The sequence below is a fragment of the Oncorhynchus masou genome, chromosome 21, assembly GCF_036934945.1.
Source record: "Oncorhynchus masou masou isolate Uvic2021 chromosome 21, UVic_Omas_1.1, whole genome shotgun sequence".
Lineage (NCBI taxonomy): Eukaryota > Metazoa > Chordata > Actinopteri > Salmoniformes > Salmonidae > Oncorhynchus > Oncorhynchus masou.
This window is the reverse complement of record NC_088232.1, coordinates 40205849-40228972: the sequence shown is the minus strand read 5'-3', so window position 1 is coordinate 40228972 and position 23124 is coordinate 40205849. Positions and strand designations below refer to the sequence as shown.

At 44.8% G+C, this 23124-nt stretch overlaps 2 protein-coding genes across 8 annotated transcripts in view; one reads left to right on the top strand and one right to left on the bottom strand.

Annotated features, from left to right (window-relative positions):
• The first annotated feature begins 52 nt into the window (after window positions 1–52).
• Window positions 53–3221, top strand: LOC135508344 (galectin-8-like). Its single transcript, XM_064928463.1, has 8 exons — window positions 53–505; window positions 880–968; window positions 1219–1429; window positions 1632–1751; window positions 1845–1871; window positions 1983–2071; window positions 2414–2579; window positions 2715–3221. Exons 1-8 carry the CDS (start codon window positions 467–469, stop codon window positions 2862–2864), a joined length of 891 nt encoding a protein of 296 aa, XP_064784535.1. The 5' UTR covers window positions 53–466; the 3' UTR covers window positions 2865–3221.
• A 2121-nt stretch (window positions 3222–5342) lies between these two features.
• The window catches only part of LOC135508343 (palmitoyltransferase ZDHHC14-like), an 86715-nt gene continuing 68933 nt past the window's right edge, over window positions 5343–23124 (bottom strand). For 6 of the 7 annotated variants that reach the window (XM_064928457.1, XM_064928456.1, XM_064928458.1 and 3 more), the window contains 4 exons: window positions 21677–21779; window positions 20231–20340; window positions 12610–12712; window positions 5343–6480 (listed from right to left, as the gene is read on the bottom strand). In XM_064928457.1, coding sequence (XP_064784529.1) covers window positions 6046–6480; window positions 12610–12712; window positions 20231–20340; window positions 21677–21779 — 751 coding nt within the window. In that variant the 3' untranslated portion in view covers window positions 5343–6045. The remainder of the gene's footprint in view (window positions 6481–12609; window positions 12713–20230; window positions 20341–21676; window positions 21780–23124) is intronic. The other variant, XM_064928462.1, reaches the window with a different exon arrangement.

The window sequence follows — 23124 nt, the reverse complement described above, 5'->3', positions numbered from 1 at the left end:
TTGTAGCTTTTTTAACGCTTATTGCTGTACAGATGATGATTATCCAAACTGTATCACATCCGGCGGTGATTGGGAGATCCATAGGGCGGCGCACAATTGGTCCAGCGTCGACAAGGTTTGGTCGGGTAGGCCGTCATAGTTAAGAACCTATTCTTATTTACAGTCTTGCTTGGTTAAATAAAGGTTACATTAAAAAAATGTGTGTTCAGGAATGTATTTGTTCTCCAGTCCCTTTAACCTGACGCTATTTTGAATACAGTAGCGGCAGATGTCGTCTCACATAGGCTGGATCACATGGTACGCATAGTGTGTGACGTAGAAGGTTATTGGATAGAAGAGGAAGAGAAGATGTCTACTGCCATCCTAATATAGCAGAAAATAAAAACATCGACCCAATTCATTCTACACTCATCATTTAGCGGTCTAGGCAACAACCACTGCATTGTATTGTTGCAGAACGGTCTCAATGGCTGTGGCACATGCGAAACAAACGGTCCTAAATCCGGTAAGAGGCTTTTTACTAGACTACCTCTAGTATACTCATATATTTACATTGAGACTAACGTTATCTCCCTTTCTCTACTAACGTTGTAGGAATAAAAACATAGTATACCGCATGCATGTTGTTGTCTTCAATAGGTCTATGTGCAGCTATGGCCTTTAACGTCTGTTGTTTTGCAGTCATTTCATTGTATAATTGTTGGGCCGAAAAGCTGTTGGCATGTTTAACGATTTTATATGATTTGGTGTTTCAACAATGGGATGGAAGATATTGATAAATAATGCTATAGGCCACACACACACACACAGCGAATATGATTTGATTATGTTTGCCGAGATGGTTTGTCTTTATTAAGCCTATCTGATCCCTCCATCTAGGTGATTCCATTCACTGGGGCCATACCTGGGGGACTACACCCCGGGGAGATAGTCCTTATCCAGGGCACTGTTCTCAATGATGCTGACAGGTATGTAATAATGTTATTGTTGTTTTTAACCCTAACTTAATGTCCACATCCCAGTTTAATCCTAACCCTCAACCAAACCTAACCCTAGTTTAATGTCCACTCAAATAATAATTTTACCCAGCACATTGTTCAGCTAACAAAAAATAAGTTCATCAATTTTTTTTTTAGTGAGTCCCTGACTAAAGTCCCAGCCTCAGCTTTAAGACATTTAGAAACTCTTTTCTAATACGTACCAATGTGGTAACTGCAGGTTCCAGATGGACCTATCCTGTGGCACCAGCACTAAACCTCGTGCGGACATCGCCCTCCACTTCAACCCCCGTTTTAAGGGCTCCCCGTGCGTGGTGTGTAACTCCCTGGTGCAGGAGAGTTGGGGCTGGGAGGAGACCCTTCAGCAGCTGCCCTACAGACAGGGAGCAGCCTTCGAAACGATCATCCTGGTCCATGATGATGTCTTTAAGGCAAGTGGACCAATGTCTGGGACTTTACTTGCGCTTAACAAGGTGTCTTTAATTAGGCTACATACAGGAAAAACTCACTAACCTACATTTTGCTTTCATATTCACTACTCTTAAGTCAAAAGAAGCTAGTATAGTCATGCAAATACAGTGTAATGGATTTTTGTGATCCCGGTGTGAATGCTGTTCACATTTGTACCTGCAGGTGGCAGTAAATGGTTCTCCTTTGTTAGAATACAAGCACAGAATCCCACTGGACAGGATTGACACATTTTCTATATCTGGGAAAGTCAAGGTGCGCGCCATTGGCTTTATACCAAATTCAGTAAGTACCACCTCCAATACTCTTTTTATAGGTCAATAGAATGTTTTCAACTAGCTCTATAATGAATGTCTTCATTATTATTTTCTCCTGTAGGCAATATACTCAATCTCAGGTGACCTGGTGAGTTGTGAGTTATATTTTCCATAAAGGATAGATCTATATTAGGCAACATGACCAATTGCATCAATATGTTAAGTGTACAGACATGGCCTATATCTTCTGCATTTCCAGAGTCTCCCTTACAAAGGCAGTCTACTGAAAGGGGTGAGTCCAGGACAGCACATCACAATCAAAGGACACGTCAGCATGTACCCACACAGGTAAGCAATAGGACACCACTGAGTATTTAAACCATGTTCTAAGAAAATAGACAGTGTATTTTTTGAGGGAGTGTATAATGGCAAGATAGGGACTGCCCACTATCCATGACATCACCGGAGGCAGCTGAGGGGAGGACAGCTCATAAATGACTGGAAAGGAGCAAATGGAATAGCATCAAAAGCATGGAAACCATGTTTGATGTATTTGATACCATTCCACAAATTTGCTCCAGTCATTACCACGAGCCTGTCCTTCCCAATTAAGGTGCCACCAACCTCCTGTGTGTGACAATGTAGGTTATTCTACATCATTGTTTTTCTGATGAACCTCGTGTCTGGCAGCTTCACTGTGAACCTCCGCAACAATGGCAGTGAGAACATCGCTCTGCACCTGAACCCCCGGATGAAGTCGGCCATGTTCATCAGGAACTCCTACCTGAGTGAGTCCTGGGGACCAGAGGAGAGGGAGCTTCCAGTCTTCCCCTTCTCACCTGGGGAGTACTTTGAGGTATGTTACCTCTAACTATCAGTATTAAGTATTTTCTTTGTTCAGGTGGATGCTGTTTCTAAATGAGCAGTTCTCACGTTACTTTTATTATTGGAATTCTTACTAGTCTTTTTCACTAAGTACTCTCTGCCCCAGATGCTGATCCTCTGCCAGCCCCACCAGTTCAAGCTGGCGGTGAATGGCTCTCACCTGCTGGAATACAGGCACCGGGTGCAGGACCTGAGCACCATCAACCAGCTGGAGATCATGGGAGACCTGGAGCTGATGGACATCAAGCTGTGGTGACCCATATCAGAGGCAAGCTAGGCCACAATGGGCTAAGCCCTATTCTGGACGACAGGCCCGTTCACAACTCCCCCACCCTGGGCAGTGAGCAGTGCTTGAGCCAGCCTGATTATGGGTTCCAATGTCTGAGCCATGAGGTTTACAGCTGAGGTAGCCTTGGATCTGTTTGAGTGGGTCCACAGGATTTGACAGTAATACTTTTATGCACTATCTGGTGCAAGGGAGGCTGGAATAATGTGTAATGACAGGAGTATTATAGAAACAGCCCCATTTACACCTTGCGCTAACCTGTGGGTTTTGTGATCTGATCAAGGTTTGTTGCGTCTCTACATAGTATTAAAATGTTTCTTATCCATCCGCATTGACTGGATTTCCTAGTCCCTCCCTTACATTTGAAAGAATTATTAATTTATTTAAAGACAATTATTAATGCCACCTGTCAATGATTTAAATGGTTTGACCCTCCAGACCTGTTTACAATGGCTTGTCTGACTACCTCTGGAGGTGGTCAGGAAGATATGACTACAATGTATTTTAATCCACTACACCGGTCTAAAAATATGGTCACAATCAAGACAGAGGTTGCTTGTTAGCACCAGGTATAAACTCATTGGAAGGCCATAATGTCCATTTACATTGACAGGGACCGTGATTTGGAAGGGCTCAACTAAATTATCTCTTGGAGCTGCACAGTTTCATCATTCTAAAATTAAATACTTAACCCTAATCACTAAAATAATCCATTCTCATTCATCCATCTCAGGTTCTTCAGTGCTGAAACAAATTATAGGTTGGTTACAGGTGCTGCTTGACAACTCAGAATATGAAAATCCTGAATATATTTAATGTTCTGTACATGAGGGAACATGTGGCTATTTACCCTCTGTAGGATATGTTCTTCAAATATAATCCAATAGCTGTTTAAGTTCATACATTAAAGGCAATATGGCCTGAAAAGGTTGTCACAAGGTCAATCTCTCATGTGAAATGGCCAAATCGAGTTGACTAAGCTCACCAACCATGTGACCTCGGGCTGGGTTCAATCCGTACAGCCTGAAAAGCAGCATTATAGCTTGATTGAAATGTAAAGGCAACATGCGGAGACTGCATTGGAAATTACCTTGGCATTTTAATGCAGCTCCTCCGCGATAGGGGTTAAACCCAGCCCCTAGTCTAGTGCACTTCAATTCAAGCACAACTACAATACAGGGTCAAACCAATTGCACTGGGTGGTGATGGTTCAATGAAAACAAGGGCTGGATTCAATCCGTATTGCAGAAAGATCTGCGTTAAAATGTAAAGGTAAATTCCGATTGAGCTGACATATGCAGCGTTTACCGTGAATATTGCCTTTAAATGTCAAATCGAGCTATAACGTGGATCGAATGTATGACTGCATGGCCACTATTTTCATGCTTGGCCAAAAGTCCAGCGCTATAGCACGCTTAATGTAAAGGTCATTTCCAATTGAGCAGACATGTGTTTACCGTGAATGTAGTCTCTGCAAACGTGGGAACATTGCAAGTTCTTTCAGTCACCCATTTTCAGCCTTATTATTTATTTAATCAATTCTGTTGATGTCATGTGATGCCTACTGTTTCCTTCTGCTGTAACCTACATAATATGAAGAATCTACTGTATGTAATGTCTTATCATTAGTCTGCTTTTAAATCAATTATGATTGGGGTCATTTTTAAATGTTCTAATCCATCCAGCAGGTCCTCAATTTCCTGTGATATCTATGCACATGTATCACCGCTACAGAGGTGCATTTCTCCTCTTCAACCAGCCAGATGGGGCTATAAGTTAAGTGGTACAAACAGCGGTCGACTGGCCCATTTTTCTAAATCAAAACATGCAGCGGAAAAGGCCCTGCTATAAACAGAGGCCGAAGCAAGAAATATCGCTCCTTTCCCATCCAAAAGACGGCACCCTACACAGGAAAATGTAATCAAGGTTTGAAATGATTGTTTTTGTTAAATATATCTGTTTAGGCTTCTTACGGTCAATTTGCAGTCAAATTATATTTGTATTATCTTCTGACCATTCAATCAAGGAGAAATTGTTGTAAGATGATGGTTTCCTATGGAGTTTGCTACATTAAAAAATAGAGAATCCATGTGGCTTGAGGAAATTAAATTCCGTTTGAAGTAAGCCTAGCCCATACAAGTCTCTTCTTGACTGTCTCCTGGTGACAGAGGGCCCTTGTTTTCCACTGTCTCTCTGATGCTGGAGGTCCCGAGGCCTTAGACCCCTGATGAATGGACCATTACAGGAGCCTAGAGCAGAACTTGCCCTCAATACATCATGTAGAATGATTTTAAACTGTTGAATCGTTTGTGTTATTCTCATTTAGCTACACTTATCAAAGGCACTCGTCACAAGGCTACCATTAAATACCTACTGAAGGATGTGTGACGTCAGAGGTGATAACACATGACTTTCAACAGGTCACCTTGAGGCTTGGCGTCAACAGAATCTAGTTCCTTAAAAATGTGATTTTATTAATATATCCACAGGAAAAAGAACTTGAGGAAAATAAATGACCTTGGTATGGCACAATACAGAATCTTAACATGTAACTTAAAAACATGTATGAATTAAATGATATACATCATGATGACATCAACTCTTGTTTGGTGATTGACTGTAAACCAGAATCAGATACAAAGGCAAAGACACTGTCCATCAGATCAACAAGTAGGCCATAGTCCGTTGTACAAAAAAATAAATGGCAGACCTGTGCTTCAAGACAGAAATAAAGCAGCTTTTCTTTTACATGTTTAGGAAAAACTCACAACGCCACCTCTTTCTGCTTTAAATAGCTGACAGACAGCCCTCCTGTCTGTCCCCCTCCCAGGACAGTGAACTACGCTTCAGTAGAAGACAGGAGCACAGGACAAGCACAAGTCCCCTGGGCCCTTCACCACCACCAACAACCCCCTGTATGATGCAGAGATTTGGCAAGTCGTTGGCTTAGGAGGGAAGGTCCTAGTTCAATTCTGCTCTCAGTAGCCAAATAGTATCACAGTCTTTTAGAGAAGTCCTGTGATTTTAGAGGACGGAGAGGATATTGGTTACAGGCATTCAGGGTTGGGAAGACCCACTGTTTGGCACAGGTGTGGATGGAGAGCCTGGGGGGAGTGTTTTAGGGGATGGACAGATATGAGTGAACCCCCTGTCAGACAGAGCTGAGTTTGACCAGGCCTCTGACAGAGTCCTCATGTAGAGAGTCCTGGCTGGCTGGGTTGTAGAAGCCCTGAATGGTGTGGCTGTGTCCCAGGGGGCTACCGCAGGGGAGCATGCCCGGTGGCGAGGGGGCTTCCTCAGGCGTAAGGAAGTGGTGGTGGACCCCGTCCGTGTGGTGGTGGTGGTGCGCTTCGCTGTGGTCGTTCCGGGTGGGCAGCATGCCATTGTCACAGCTGAGGTTGGGGGTGGAGGTGGGGGGTGTAGGCTGGCCCCCTAGCGGCAGGGCTCCAGAGCAGGGACCACCTAACGACGTCCTGCCCGGTAGAGAGGCCTCGTCTGTGAGGATGACCGGCTCACTCTGCATCAGGGGCGTGGCGGCAGCCTGCAAAACGAATTTGGTGCTCTGAATGCACTGGTCTTGAACACACTGAGACAGGAGAAATGGAGAAGGGTAGGAAAGGAGAGATAGGGAGAGTAATAAGACATGTTGAGACAGAGGGAAATGTGGGGATAGAGTGTAGTGAATGAATGAAGATAGATGAGGTTAACATGTGTAGTGAATGAGAGATGAGAAAAAAGAGAAAAGATATTGTTAGTAATCTTGTTAGAATGCACAGTAAACCACCAGAGAAAAACACTAGGGCTGACCCCATTTAGTCCACTGTCGATAGGCTGTTGGTTGACAGATGTCTTTCGTCGAGCAGTAGTAACAGAACTTTTCAGTCAGAAATGGCTGTAATTATGTTGTAGCTTCAGCAACACGGACAGCGTGATAAACACTGTTGATGTTCTAAGGTGGTTGCTGCAGCAGGCAAGAGAGAGGCAAAGGTTGCTAGTCACACAGGCACTCGTTCTGAGCCCGGCCCGGCACAATCAAATAAACTGCGGTCGGACTCACTCTAGAGTCACTTGTGTCTTGATTAGTTCATCAAACAGTGTGCTTAAAGCATCAGACAAGCTCAGTGCATATACATGTTTTTATTAAAACACATAGGCCAGGGTTCCCCAACTATATTGTTGAATATAACACCAGTAAATCGTCTTCAAGTATTTCCACGCATAAGAGAGAGATCATATTTTTATTTTACTAGGCAAGTCAGTTAAGAACAAATTCTTATTTTCAATGACGGCCTAGGAACAGTGGGTTAACTGCCTGTTCAGGGGCAGAACGACAGATTTGTACCTTGTCAGCTCAGGGATTCGAACTTGCAACCTTTCGGGTTACTAGTCCAACGCTCTAACCACTAGGCTACCCTGCCGCCCCACAATATACAAGGTCTGAAATTAGGTCTGAATAATATGTAAATATTATATCTGTTTGGGCTTGTGGTAAATTTTCAGTCTAACATGCCCGTCTGTATATGGAAAAATACACGTTAAAACATTTAGACCAATCGATTGGTCGAAAGAACAGATGACTCTCGGTCGACCAAGATTTTTGTCGTCGGGGACAGCCCTAAAATACACAGTATTCAATGTGACTCAAATGCATAGTGAAGTCAATACATGGAGTTGAAACAGCATTAAGACAGATAATGATTTAGCTCTGTATCTCTGTAACCTAAATAGTGTCCATGTAAATCAAACATCTAAATGGACTGGGAATGAGCCAGCAGTGCACTGTTTTAGCCTTTGAACTAAATGAGTCCTTGGTCTAGCCTATTTAATAATAAGCTAAGGACTCCCTCTGCAACTGGATCCGGGACTTCCTGACGGGCCGCCCCCCAGGTGGTAAGGGAAGACAACACAACACATCTCATCAATCCTCGGGCCAACTCTCTTCTCTGTATACATCAATGATGTCGCTCTTGCTGCTGTTGATTTTCTGATACACCTCTACGCAGATGACACCATTCTGTAAACTTCTGGCCCCTCTTTGGACACTGTGTTAACTAACCTCCAGACGAGCTTCATTGCCATACAACTCTCCTTCCGTGGCCTCCAACTGCTCTTAAATGCAAGTAAAACAAAATGCATGCTATTCAACCGATCGCTGCCCGCACCTGCTCACCCGTCCAGCATCACTACTCTGGACAGTTCTGACTACAACTACAAATACTTAGGTGTCTGGCTAGACTGTAAACTCTCCTTCCAGACTCACATTAGGCATCTCCAATCCAAAATTAAATCTAGAATCGGCTTCCTATATCGCAACATAGCCTCCTTCACTCATGCTGCCAAACATACCCTTAAAAAACTGACGATCCTTGACTTCGGTGATGTCATCTATAAAATAGCCTCCAACACTCTACTCAACAAACTGGATGTAGTCTATCACAGTGCCATCCGTTGTGTCACCAAAGCCCCATACACTACCCACTTTTGCGACCTGTACATTCTCGTTGGTTGATCTGCTCTTGATCTGCATGCCTGCTTGGCTGACAATCTGCCTGCCTGGCTGGCTGACAGACTACATGACAATCTGCCTGCCTGCCAATCTGCCTGCCTGCCTGGCTGACAGCCAATCTGCCTGCCTGCCTGGCTGACAGCCAATCTGCCTGCCTGCCTGGCTGACAGCCAATCTGCCTGCCTGCCTGGCTGACAGCCAATCTGCCTGCCTGCCTGGCTGACAGCCAATCTGCCTGCCTGCCTGGCTGACAGCCAATCTGCCTGCCTGCCTGGCTGACAGCCAATCTGCCTGCCTGCCTGGCTGACAGCCTGCCTGCCTGGCTGACAGCCTGGCTGACAATCTGCCTGGCTGACAATCTGCCTGGCTGACAATCTGCCTGGCTGACAGCCTGCCTGGCTGACAATCTGCCTGCCTGCCTGGCTGACTACATGACAATCTGCCTGGCTGACTGCATGACGATCTGCCTGCCTGGCTGACTGCATGACGATCTGCCTGCCTGCCTGGCTGACTGCATGACGATCTGCCTGCCTGCCTGGCTGACTGCATGACGATCTGCCTGCCTGCCTGCCTGGCTGACTGCATGACGATCTGCCTGCCTGGCTGACTGCATGACAATCTGCCTGGCTGACTGCATGACGATCTGCCTGCCTGCCTGGCTGACTGCATGACGATCTGCCTGCCTGCCTGGCTGACTGCATGACGATCTGCCTGGCTGACTGCATGACGATCTGCCTGGCTGACTGCATGACGATCTGCCTGGCTGACTGCATGACGATCTGCCTGGCTGACTGCATGACGATCTGCCTGGCTGACTGCATGACGATCTGCCTGCCTGCCTGGCTGACTGCATAACGATCTGCCTGCCTGCCTGGCTGACTGCATGACGATCTGCCTGCCTGCCTGGCTGACTGCATGATGATCTACCTGCCTGACTGCATAATGATCTGCCTGCCTGGCTGACTGCATAATGATCTGCCTGCCTGGCTGACTGCATAATGATCTGCCAGCCTGACTGCCTGGCTGGCTGACTGCATAATGATCTGCCTGCCTGGCTGACTGCATGACGATCAGACTGCCTGGCTGGCTGACTGCATAATGATCTGCCTGCCTGGCTGACTGCATGATGACCCCCCTGTAATCTGTTGCCATGGTGACACAGCTTCTCTAGATCAGCCTACAATGTCTTTACAAAACAGATACATGGAAAAAACAGCAATAGTCTACTCCAAACTTGACGATTATTAGTTACCAATTTGCCTTTCGTACATTGACAGACTGCCTTTCACTATTACAAATCAAAGTGTATTGGTCACGTACCCAGTTTAGCAGATGTTATAATAGCAGGAGCAGTGTAATGCTTGTGTTATTAGCTCAGTGCAGTAACGAATCCAATTAACAACCGAATTAACACCATCAGTAATCCAAATGAACTCTATGCATATATACACCAAAAAGTTCAAGTGAGAATGATATGTACAAATTGGTAACTAATAATCGTCAAGTTTGGAGTAGACTATTGCTGTTTTTTCCATGTATCTGTTTTGTAAAGCCATTGTAGGCTGATCTAGAGAAGCTGTGTCACCATGGCAACAGATTACAGGGGGGGGGGGGGGTCATCATGCAGTCAGCCAGGCAGGCAGATCATTATGCAGTCAGCCAGGCAGGCAGATCATTATGCAGTCAGCCAGCCAGGCAGTCTGATCGTCATGCAGTCAGCCAGGCAGGCAGATCATTATGCAGTCAGCCAGCCAGGCAGTCAGGCTGGCAGATCATCATGCAGTCAGCCAGGCAGGCAGATCATTATGCAGTCAGCCAGGCAGGCAGATCATTATGCAGTCAGGCAGGTAGATCATCATGCAGTCAGCCAGGCAGATCGTCATGCAGTCAGCCAGGCAGGCAGGCAGATCGTCATGCAGTCAGCCAGGCAGGCAGGCAGATCGTCATGCAGTCAGCCAGGCAGGCAGGCAGATCGTCATGCAGTCAGCCAGGCAGGCAGGCAGATCGTCATGCAGTCAGCCAGGCAGATTGTCATGTAGTCAGCCAGGCAGGCAGGCAGATCGTCATGCAGTCAGCCAGGCAGGCAGGCAGATCGTCATGCAGTCAGCCAGGCAGGCAGATCGTACAGCAGTATATATTACAGTGAGCTCTCAAGAATCCAGTATATAAGTACGCTGTGTGCAGTGTAACAGTAATGCAATGTAGAGTAGTAGATATATTAGAATGAGCGATGTTGAGAATACAGTATGTGGAAAAACTGTATGAAAGAAACATGAAGTGTCCATTGTTTATTGTCTCTATATACATGGGACAGCAGAGTTGGCTGTGTGTGAATGTATTTGTGAGTACAGGAGTCTTGAGTGTGTATGAGGTGTGTGTTTTGTCTCGTACTGCAGGACACTGTGTGATGGCTGTTCAGCAGTCTGATGGCCCGGAGACAGAAGCTGTTTTTCAGTCTTTCCGTATTTACGTGACGACCAGCTATGATTCAACGGTGCTATATTTCAATGGAAATTCTTTCTCTTGTTAAGTCAAACACATGCCACATTCTCTTAAGTTGGTGACTAAATATAGCTTTCATTTGTGGCGACATTTCAAATGGTTCCCTGTGAAAAGTAATAAATGTAGTATGTTACTCCTAACAATAACAACTGGTCCTAACAGACTCTACATGTGATAAAACGATGGAATGCCAAACCCGTCTCCCAGCCAGCACAACTGTTCCAGATGGCCATGACCCACTCAATAAGACCAGAGCTGCCATCCAGGACACTGGATTATTCTAACAGCCTATTGGATTCAAGTTCAGAGGAGTATAACAAGTAGTGACCGTTCATTAGAATGTAGGAGAAGGGAAACAACGGCTTGTTCACTAAGGGCCACCAGAAGCCGTCCTCTTTCTTTCATTCCCTGCAGGACTGGTGGGGTGAGGTTGACATTTACAGTTCCTCTCCCTTTGTTCTGAAACACTCCAACACCAATTACACTGTCTGCTGACAGTGCCTTGTTAAGTCAGACTCACTCCACCTGGGTACTGTAGGACCTTTCCCTCTAAAACACCATTTATTCTCATTTCCTCTCCCTATGTCTGTTATTGTCTGTCATCCCTTTCTTGTCATCTAACTGTTTTTCCCATGCAAAAATCTCCCAGCACAAGAGTTAGATTGTCCAGTCAGTCTGCATGATAAGCTTGTGGGAAGCAGAGGGGGAGAGAGTGTGCACTGCACATGAGCACAACACATGTCCCTCCCTAGGGATCTCAGAGATGTCAGAGAGGGGAGTGTGTGATGAGGGGGGGGAACCAAGGAGTGACACAGCACGAGCACTGTCCATAATGACATTGCCTGTCGTTCGCACACACGCACTGACCTATTTCCCAGCCATAATGCCAGATCACTCAGCATCATGGGTAAAATCTGTGTGAATATTAACAGAAACAATCCACTATTTGGAATCCCAGCAGTTGATTTGTTCCAATCTGTTGACCAGATATGGAAATGAGGTTGGCAAAATAGATTTGGCTTTCTAGATTTGGATTGAGAGGAGCTGGAGGGAAAGAGGGAGAGAGGTGAGATCAACAGCCTTGTCAGTTGGCTTGCTAGCGTGGTATGAGGGGAGCAGCGGTATTTATTCATCAATCCTGAGGGAGGGAGGGACGCTCTAACCCTACTCTGCCCTTGACCCCCATCGCGTGGAAACAGGGCCCTGGTCCAACTCTAAACCAATTACCAATGCTGATGATTGCAATAATACACCATGATGCCGCTGGTCATCATAATTCCCGGGAGATTGATTGGGATAGTTTATCTATCTCGATGGCTTGGCGGACAGTAGAGCCATTGTTTACAGATAAAAAACAAGCAGGATATAAGACAACAGCTGGACAATCAGGCTACTATGAGAGCTGGAGAAGCTGGCACTGCCACGCCATCAGGGCCTGGCACAGCAACAGCTGCCATTCGTTTTCCAGGTTGAGTCAGCCAATGATGGGTCACTGTGCGGCCACCCTCCATTCAAGGCCCGGAATGGCTGGATCAATGATATAACTGTTCACCATGCTTGACCTTTTATAAGGAACCTATAGCTAACTAATCTTCAAGAGGCCAGGTGATATATGGTAAGCCATATTAAGATGGCAAGGGTGTGGTTTGGTTTGCACTGATTGCCATAAGTAGGTTTGGAAAAGACACAGAGTGGAGAATGGCTCACCATGTGGCTCTGTGATTGGGTGGATCCATACATGGTGATGCCATTGGTTGGCGGGGTGGGCTGTGGCGTGTCTGATTGGACAAAGCCTCTTCTGTCGATGAGACTGAGGAGAGAAAGAGAAATATCTGAGTAAACCATTCAATGATATAATATTTTAGATCCCTTACTTGACAAGTGAATAAGGCAAGTCCCAAGTCTATTTCAATACCGTACTTTGAGGCAAGGCTGACACTGTACATTTATTTTGCATTTGTGAATGAAATGCTTTACTTTCTTTGAATACTCTAATTTCAATTGTTGGCAGATATCCTTACACAATGTAAATCGATGTTAAGAGGATACAGAATGCAGATGAAATGAGATGACAGAGTTAATACTGTGAAAGAATAAGAGGGCCAGAAGAAGCACACAGAGAAACCCACTAAAGGAGCGTTGTATTTAATGTTTCATTCCGTATGCAGGCTCTCCTCTTAGTATTCAGTCAATGAGGTCACACAACGATCAGTGGAGTGAATCATTATCGCTTTTCTATCATTACCATTGCTGGGCTGACACATGGCTGAGTAGACAGGAACCTGCTGAGGTTAAGCAACATGATTGAATTATAGTGTGGTTTTTTTTGTGTGAGAGCTTGTATGTGTCTAAGGATGCATGTGTGTCTGTATAAAGGGGGTGTGTGAGTATGTGTAAGTGCATAGAGAGACTAAGTCATGGGCTAACCAACATCCATTCACCACCATGGAGGGGCTGTGTGTTGATATGAAACAGTGACACAGGTCAGCTCTAACGGAATGTGTGCGTGCACAGGGTAATCAGTAACAGAGAGCCTGTTGACTTAGAGCTAGCTAGTCTCTTACAGGAATTCACCAGACAGGCAGGCGGAGGTGGACTTGTGAAAACTGAAGACATATAGAATGTACACACACAGCTGCCCCCTCCCTTCTTGCCCACCACCTGCCCAGCGAGTACTGTCCCTTGCTACCCAGTAGAGTTATTACCAGTGAGTAATGATGTGGGCAGTGGAGGCTGGGTTGGGACCGTTACACAGAGTGCAGCCAAACACACTGAAAGGCCCAGAGCTAAAAGCATTTTTAATTTCTCTCCCCTGTTTATTCACAGGTTCCCCCTGGTCCTGTAAGTGTGTTTTACCTCACTGTTAATAACATGTTACTGTTGCACTGTAACATGCCTTTATACATGTCCCAAATGGCACCCTATTCGCTATAGAGCCCTACGAGCCCTGGTCAAAAGTAGTGCATTACAGTACATAGGGAATAGGATGCTATTTGGCACTGAGCTTAGAGTTAAACCACAGAAGAGGTGCTGCGTCTCCAGTTGTCTCGTCAGCGAGGGAAACCTGGGCTGTAAAGATAAGAGAAGATAGAGGCTATCTAGGCTGAGTGAGTGTGAAGAAACAGAGCTTTCACCACAGAGAGTGTGTGTAGAATGTGAGGGGAGGCACGTAGGGTGTTGGGAGAGAGACAGGAGGCCATAGGTCATATCAGTCCTGGAACTGTAAAAGCCCTGGTTTCATGCATGTTAACATCAGAAGCCTCCTCCCTAAATGTGTTTTATTCACTACTTTAGCACACTCCGCCAACCCTGATGTCCTAGCCGTGTCTGAATCCTGGCTTAGGAAGGCCACCAAAAATGTAGAAATTTCAATCCCTAACTACAACATTTTCCATCAAGATAGAACTGCCAAAGGGGGCGGAGTTGAAATCTACTGCAGAGATAGCCTGCAGAGTTCTCTCATACTATCCAGGTCTGTTCCCAAACAGTTTGAGCTTCTACTTCTAAAAATCCACCTGGGATATGCTTAGCACCCCGGCCGTCCTACAATCTAAGCTAGATGCCCTCAATCTCACACAAATTATCAAGGAACCTACCAGGTACAACCCTAAATCCGTAAACATGGGCACCCTTATAGATATCATCCTGACCAACTTGCCCTCCAAATACACCTCTGCTATCTTCAACCAGGATCTCAGTGATCACTGCCTCATTGCCTTCATCCGGAATGGGCCCGCAGTCAAACGACCACCCCTCATCACTGTCAGAAGTCCTTAATTAAAACCTGATGGGGCTACGGGATCCCAACTGGGAACCTCCCCTCCCCCACCAGCCCCCCACGGTGACGCAGGGAAAGCAAAAATATTCTTAAAAATATTTAACCTCCACACATTAACAAGTCCAATAGCTTAAATGAAAGATAAACACCTTGTTCATCTACCCAGCATGTCAGAATTTTAAAATGTTTTACAGCGAAAACATAGCACATATTTATGTTAAACCACCACTAGGGAAACATACAATATGTAGCCACATGGCTATGCAAATTAGCACAATCACAAACGCAGGATTAAAAGAAAAATAATTCACTAACCTTTTGAAAATCTTCATCAGATGACAGTAATAGCACATGTTACACAGTACATTTATGTTTTTTTCAATAATATGCAATTTATATCCATAAATATCCATTTACATTGAGCCATGTTCAAAAAATGCAGCAGAAATGACCGGAGAAATTATAAATATCTCCAGCAGCTAACGCCAGATAACAGCAATAAACATCATAAACTTTGACTAAATATACATGTTCTACATATATTTAGAAAGATACACTTCTTCTTAATGCAAACGCTGTGTTACATTTATTTTTAACGTTACAGAATTCGTTCACTATTCAATAATCTGAGACGGCGCTCAGCCATTAGCATTATTTCTCTACTATGTTGGATTCGACAAAAATACAATTTTATAACATAAATATTCCCTTACCTTTGATGGTCTTCGACAAGAATGCCGTGGAAGGAGTTATACTTACCTAATATAACGTTTGGTTGCAGTTGGTGTGTCTTTGTATTAGCAAAAGCTAACATCTTCAGGTGAATTACCCCAAAAATGACTTCTGGTCACAAATTGCGCATCAAAACTTCAAATTTACATATTATATGTCGACTAAACTGGTCAAACTAAATGCAGAATCAAGCTTTAGGATGTTTTTAACGTACAAAACAATTGGCGATTAAATCAAACGTAACGAACCCACTTCAACCAGCTTGGAAAAAAATGTCCGTTTTTCCAGAGCGCGCTCCTGTAAACTCGTGACACCCAAGTGTTTGGCCCACCAAGCAGTCAAAGCTCGTGCTATTTTCTCCGTTGCACGTCTCACTGTAAGACGGGAGCGCGCTGAAGAGATAGAAACTGTTCCCAGAGCCATAGCTGGTTGGGAAGGGTGGGGGCGATGACGTCAAAGTTGGGGGAATTTTCTAAGGAGGGAGAGATAGTTTGGAAGAATTGCTGCCCTGTGAGTTCTGCTTTACATACAGACATAATTCGAACGGTTTTATAAGCTTTAGAGTGTTTTCTATTCAATAATTATTATTATATGCATATATTAGCAATTTTTGACAGTTTTTTTTTTAGTTTACTTTGGGCACACCATTCCTCCAAAAGGGGGCAGTATTTCCCATAGCCCTAACTATACTTCAGCAAGCAGGCCTTTCTAATCGACCTGGCCCAGGTATCCTGGAAGGATATTGACCTCATCCCGTCAGTAGAGGATGCCTGGTTGTTCTTTAAAAGTGCTTTCCTCACCATCTTAAATAAGCATTCCCCATTCAAAAAAATTTGAAGTAAGAACAGATATAGCCCTTGGTTCACTCCAGACTTGACTGCCCTTGACCAGCACAAAAACATCCTGTGGCATTCTGCATTAGGATCAAAATGCCCTCGTGATATGCAACTATTCAGGGAAGTCAGGAACCAATATACACAGTCAGTTAGGAAAGCTAAGGCTAGCTTTTTCAAACAGAAATTTGCATCCTGAAGCACTAATTCTAAAAAGTTTTGGGGCACCGTAAAGTCCATGGAGAATAAGAGCACCTCGTCCCAGCTGCCCACTGTTCTGAGGCTAGGAAACACTGTCACCATCGATATATCTAAGATAACCGAGAATTTCAATTAGCATTTTTCTACGGCCGGCCATGCTTTCCACCTGGCAAGCCATACCCCGGCCAACAGCCCTGCAACCCCGCAGCAACTTGCCCAAGCCCCCCCCGCTTCTCCTTCACCCAAATCCAGATAGCTGATGTTCTGAAAGAGGTGCAAAATCTGGATCCTTACAAATCAGCTGGGCTAGACAATCTGGACCCTCTCTTTCTTATCCCCTATTACGAGCCTGTTCAACCTCTCTTTTGTATCGTCTGAGAACCCTAACGATAAAATGCTGCCGCGGTCATCCCCCTCTTCAAAAGGGGAGACACTTCAGACCCAAACTGTTACAGACCTATAACCATCCTGCCTTGCCTCTCTAAAGTCTTTGAAAGTCAAGTTAACAAACAGATCACAGACCATCTCGAATCCCACCGTACCTCCTCCACTATGCAATCTGGTTTCCGAGCTGGTCATGGGTGCACCTCAGCCACGCTAAAAAACAGTACTGTGCAGCCGTTTTCGTCAACCTGGCCAAGGCTTTCGACTCTGTCAATCACTGCATTCGTATCGGCAACAGCCTTGGTTTCTCAAATGACTGCCTCACCTGGTTCTTCAACTACTTCTCAGATAGAGTTCAGTGTGTCAAATCAGGGGCCTGTTGACAGGACCTCTGGCAGTCTCTATGGGGGTGCCACAGGGTTCAATTTGCGGGCAGACTCTCTTCTCTGTATACATCAATGATGACGCTCTTGCTGCTGGTGATTCCCTGATCCACCTCTACGCAGACGACACGATTCTGTATACATCTGGCCCTTCCTTGGACACTGTTAACAAACCTCCAAACGAGCTTCAATGCCATACAACACTCCTTCCGTGGCCTCCAACTGCTCTGAAATGCTAGTAAAACTAAATGCATGTTCTTTAACCGATTGCTGCCCGCCCGCCTAGCATCACTACTCTGGACGGTTCCGACTTAGAATATGTGGACAACTACAAATACCTAGGTGTCTGGTTAGACTGTAAACTCTTCTTCCAGAGTCACATTAAGTATCTCCAATCCAAAATGAAATCTAGAATCGGCATACTATTTCACAAAGCCTCCTTCACTCATGCTGCCAAACATACCCTCATAAAAATGACTGTCCTTGACTTCGGCGATGTCATTTACAAAATAGCCTCCAACACTCCACCTAGCAAATTGGATGTAGTCTATCACAGTTCCATCCATTTTGTCACCAAAGCCCCATATATTACTCACCACTGCGACCTGTACGCTCTCGTTGGCTGGCCCTTGCTACATTTTCATCGCCAAATCCACTATCTATAAGTCTTTGCTAGGTAAAGCCCCGCCTTATCTTAGCTCACTGGTCACCATAGCAACACCCGCCCGTAGCTCCAGCAGGTATATTTCACTGTTCATCCCCATTTCTTTTTTTGCACCCCAGTATCTCTACCTGCACATCATCATCTGCACATATGTCACTCCAGTGTTAATGCTAAATTGTAATTATTTTGCCTCTACGGCCTATTTATTGCTTTACCTCTCTAATCTTTTACATTTGCACACACTGTACATAGATTTTTCTATTGTGTTATTGACTGTACATAGATTTTTCTATTGTGTTATTGACTGTACGTTTGTTTATTCCATGTGTAACTCTGTTGTTGTTTTAGTCGCACTGCTTTGTTTTATCTTGGCCAGGTCGCAGTTGTAAATGAGAACTTGTTCTCAACTGGCCTACCTGGTTAAAACCTGTTAATGCTCGGGACAATACTGCCCCCTTTGGATGAATTGCGTGCCCATAGTAAACTGAAAAAAAAATCTGTCCAAAATTGCTAATATATGCATATAATAATTATTATTGAATAGAAAACTCTAAAGCTTCTAAAACCGTTTGAATTATGTCTGTAAGTATAGCAGAACTCACAGGGCAGCCAATCTCCCAAACTAGTTTTGGCATCCAGAAAGTTGGGGCAACTTTGACGTCATCGCCCCCACCCTTCCCAACCAGCTATGGATCTGGGAACAGTTTCTATGTCTTCCGCGAGATGTCCTCTATCAGTAGTGCGTTTAATCGTGCAAATCCCGCGAGCTTTGACCCTTTGGCAGGCAAATTAGTGAGTGTCGCGAGAAAATACATGCGCGTTCGGGCGCGCGTTGGGCACAGAGCTCCCTTTGTTCCAGCTTAATTGAGAAGAAGTCAGATTGTCCGGTTGAATTGAGAATTGTTTTGTACGTTAATAACATCCTAAAGCTTGATTCTGCACTTAGTTTGACCAGTTTAGTCGACATATAATATGTAATTTTGAAGTTTTGATGCGCAACTGTTCGGGACCAGAAGTCATTTTGGATGCATTTCAGCTGACACGGGTAGCCTATGCTACTATAACTACACACGAACTGAAACAAAACGATGTATTGGGTAAGTATGACTCCTTCCACTACATTCTGATCGAAGACCATCAAAGGTAAGGGAATATTTATGTTGTAATTTTGTGTTTCTGTTGACTCCAACATAGTGGAGAAATATTGCTTGTCTGAGCGCCGTCTCAGATTATTAAATAGTGAACGATTTCTGTAACGTTAAAAAGAAATGTGACAAAGCGATTGCATTAAGAAGCAGTGTATCTTTCTAACTATATGTAGAACATGTATATTTAGTCAAAGTTTATGATGTGTATTTCTGTTATCTGGCGGAGCTATCTATAATTTCTCCTGACATTTTTTAGCATTTTCTGAACATGGCATCAATGTAAACAGAGATTTATGGATATAAATTGCATATTATTGAAAAAAACAAATGTACTGTGTAACATGTCCTATTACTGTCATCTGATGAAGATTTTCAAAAGGTTAGTGAATTATTTTTCTTTTAATCCTGCGTTTGTGATTGCATCTTTTGTTCGACAAAATGGCTACATATCGTCTGTGTCTTTGTGGTGGTTTGACATACATATGTGCTATGTTTTCGCCGTAAAACATTTTAGAAATCTGACTCGCTGAGTAGATGAACAAGGTGTTTATCTTTCATTTGAGCTATTTGACTTGTTAATGTGTGGAGGTTAAATATTTCTAAGAATATTTTTGCATTCTGTGAGCCACTTTGAGTTGAGCTTGGGGGGGCCCTTGGGGAACGTGTAGCGTGAACACGTTAAATAAAGGTGAAATAAATAATGGGGTTTCAACTATGAGTTACACACAGTGAGGCAATCCAAATGAAAGGGTTATATTGATGATGTGTCTGAATGCGAATTCTGTAGAGAAGGAAGTGTTGGATAAGACAAGCTAATAAGCAATCAATGGCTATGAGTCTATAGATACAATGACTACTACATCTAGCACTTCTATGTGCATAGTTTGATCTCAGTGGGAGGTGCTGGAATCCGTTGTACTATCAGAGGTCTGAATGAGGAATAGCTGCAGGCAGATGATTTCACAGCAGCAGCTCTCTAGCGAGATCAAGATGAGCTCTGTGTGACGGACCTATTTTAGCTTTCTGACAATGTAGGAAATTACAGTGACAGGAAAAACAGATTTCTCCTAGAATGAGAAGAACTATTGGATTTGAGATTTCTCTAAAACAGAGGACGAGTGTGCCATATGTTACATTCTGGCTAAATCCAAATATACAGAGCCAGATAGTGTCAGATCCGCACGCAAACACAGGACCGTCCTTACCTGGGTGGCAGGGGTCCACACAGTGCTGCACAGCAGTTGGTGAATATGTTTCCGTGGCTGTAAGGGTTATAATTGTCTTTCCCTCTTTTAGACGACCACGACCCTTTGATCTGAAACAGAAAAAGCCACAATCAGAGCAATAAACCAGGGGTTAAAAACGTGGTTGTATTTAAAAAAGGGAAGATCAATTTCCTCAGACTTTTGACCGGAACTTTCAGTTCCTCCTGTATGTGTGTGTCTATAATGTCCCAGGCAGCTCTACAGTGGTGAGCGATGAGGCAAACTCAGATCTGGTTGTCTTCCCCCAAACTCAACCATCCACTAGAGGAAAAAACAAACTGCTGCCTGGGTTTAGTAGTGTCTGTAATCAGGTAGGACACAGGAGGAGGGGGTTTAGTAGTGTGTGTAAACAGGTAGGAGACAGGAGAAGGAGGGGGTTTAGTAGTGTCTGTAATCAGGTAGGAGACAGGAGAAGAAGGGGTTTAGTAGTGTCTGTAATCAGGTAGGACACAGGAGGAGGGGGTTTAGTAGTGTGTGTAAACAGGTAGGAGACAGGAGAAGGAGGGAGTTTAGTAGTGTCTGTGTAATCAGGTAGGAGACAGGAGGAGGGGGTTTAGTAGTGTCTGTAATCAGGTTGGAGACAGGAGAAGGAGGGGGTTTTAGTAGTGTCTGTGTAATCAGGCAGGAGACAGGAGGAGGGGGTTTAGTAGTGTCTAATCTGATAGGAGAAGGAGGGGGTTTAGTAGTGTCTGTCTCATCAGGTCGGAGACAGGAGATGGCTGGTGGTTTAGTAGTGTGTGTAATCTGGTAGGAGACAGGAGATGGCTGGGGGTGTAGTAGTGTGTGTAATCTGGTAGGAGACAGGAGATGGCTGGGGGTTTAGTAGTGTCTGTGTAATCTGGAAGGAGACAGGAGATGGCTGGGGGTTTAGTAGTGTCTGTGTAATCTGGAAGGAGACAGGAGATGGCTGGGGGTTTAGTAGTGTCTGTATAATCTGGTAGGAGACAGGAGATGGCTGGGGGTTTAGTAGTGTCTGTGTAATCTGGTAGGAGACAGGAGATGGCTGGGGGTTTAGTAGTGTCTGTGTAATCTGGTAGGAGACAGGAGATGGCTGGGGGTTTAGTAGTGTCTGTGTAATCTGGTAGGAGACAGGAGATGGCTGGGGGTTTAGTAGTGTCTGTGTAATCTGGTAGGAGACAGGAGATGGCTGGGGGTTTAGTAGTGTCTGTGTAATCTGGTAGGAGACAGGAGATGGCTGGGGGTTTAGTAGTGTCTGTGTAATCTGGTAGGAGACAGGAGATGGCTGGGGGTATGGATGAACCCTGCAGGTACTGATGTCTTACACATGAGAACTTCAGCAATTTAAGAGAAATCCAGTGAAACACTTACCAATCCTCTTAACTTGTGAAGCAGAGAGAGAGTGAGTGTGTGTGTCCATGTACTCACATCTTCATTTGTGGTCTGGTTGGAGCTGATCAGGTATGTGTGGAATCCAGACAGTCCCACTATGGACCAGACAGAGAAGAAACACACCACCACCTCCAGCACAGTGACCAAAGGGTTAAGGAAAACGTGACACATACTGAGCTGTCGCATAGGACAGTGTAACAGGTGCATGTTCCTGAAACAGGTTTGCTTCAATCCCTCTCCTTGCCCCAACCTGGGCTCGGGACCCTCTGAACACAACAACTGCCTCCCACAAAACATTGTTACCTATCACTAATGCAAGGGGGAAAAAAATACTTCAAGGTCTCAGAGCGAGTGATATCACCGATTGAAAAGCTATTTCACACCAGGTACCCTCTCTTACTCACAGACACACATCTGCTCTCTTTCCCTCACATACTTACAAACACACAGAGTTGAGGAAAGGAAAGGGCAGTATTGACCTGCTGCCAATGCATGTCCTTACTCAAGCTAGCCTGCCTGGCCCTCTGTTCACTTGACTGGAAACAGCATGGTAGTACAGTGGAACAGTGTCCTCAAAGATCAGGAGCAGCAACATCAAGATTAGAATCAGGAGCAGCAGGATCAGGATCAGAACCAGGAGCAGCAGATCCAGGAACAGCAGAACCAGAACTCGGAGCAGCAGAACCAGGAGCAGCAGAATCAGGATCAGAACCAGTAGAACCAGGAGCAGCAGAACCAGGAGCAGCAGAATCAGGAGCAGCAGAACCAGGAGCAGCAGAACCAGGAGCAGCAGAATCAGGATCAGAACCAGCAGAACCAGGAGCAGCAGAATCAGGAGCAGCAGAATCAGGAGCAGCAGCAGATCAGAGTTTGAGCGGTATGATGGTATTTGATCATTTCCAGGGCTGCGCAATATGAGCAAAAAATCTATGCCTTATTTTGATTTATTATTATTTTAATTGTTTTTAGTTTTTACCCCCTTTTTCGATCTTGTCTTATCACTGCAACTCAGGAGTTGAAGGTCAAGCCACGCGTCCTCCAAACAGCGCTTCTTAACACCCGCCCGCTTCACCCAGAAGCCAGCCGCACCAAAGTGTTGGAGGAAACACCGTTCAACTGACGACATGGGCAGCCTACAGGCGCCCGGCCCGCCACAAGAAGTCGCTAGAGCGCGATGAGCCATGTACATGCATCAATACCAGTACATTGTAAAATACAGTATACTGACAAACCCTAAACCCAGTGAGAGGAGTTATGTAAAAGTGCTTCCCCTGGGCTGCTACTACTACTGTTATTATGTCCTGACTCCTGTGCCAGCCTTGCATACACACACAGCCACATGTATACATTTATTTTATTTAACCTTTATTTAACTAGGCAACTCAGTTAAGAACAAATTCCTATTTACAATGACGGCCTTGTTGGGGCAGAACAACAGATTTTTACCTTGCCAGCACAGGGATTTGATCCAGCAACCTTTCGGT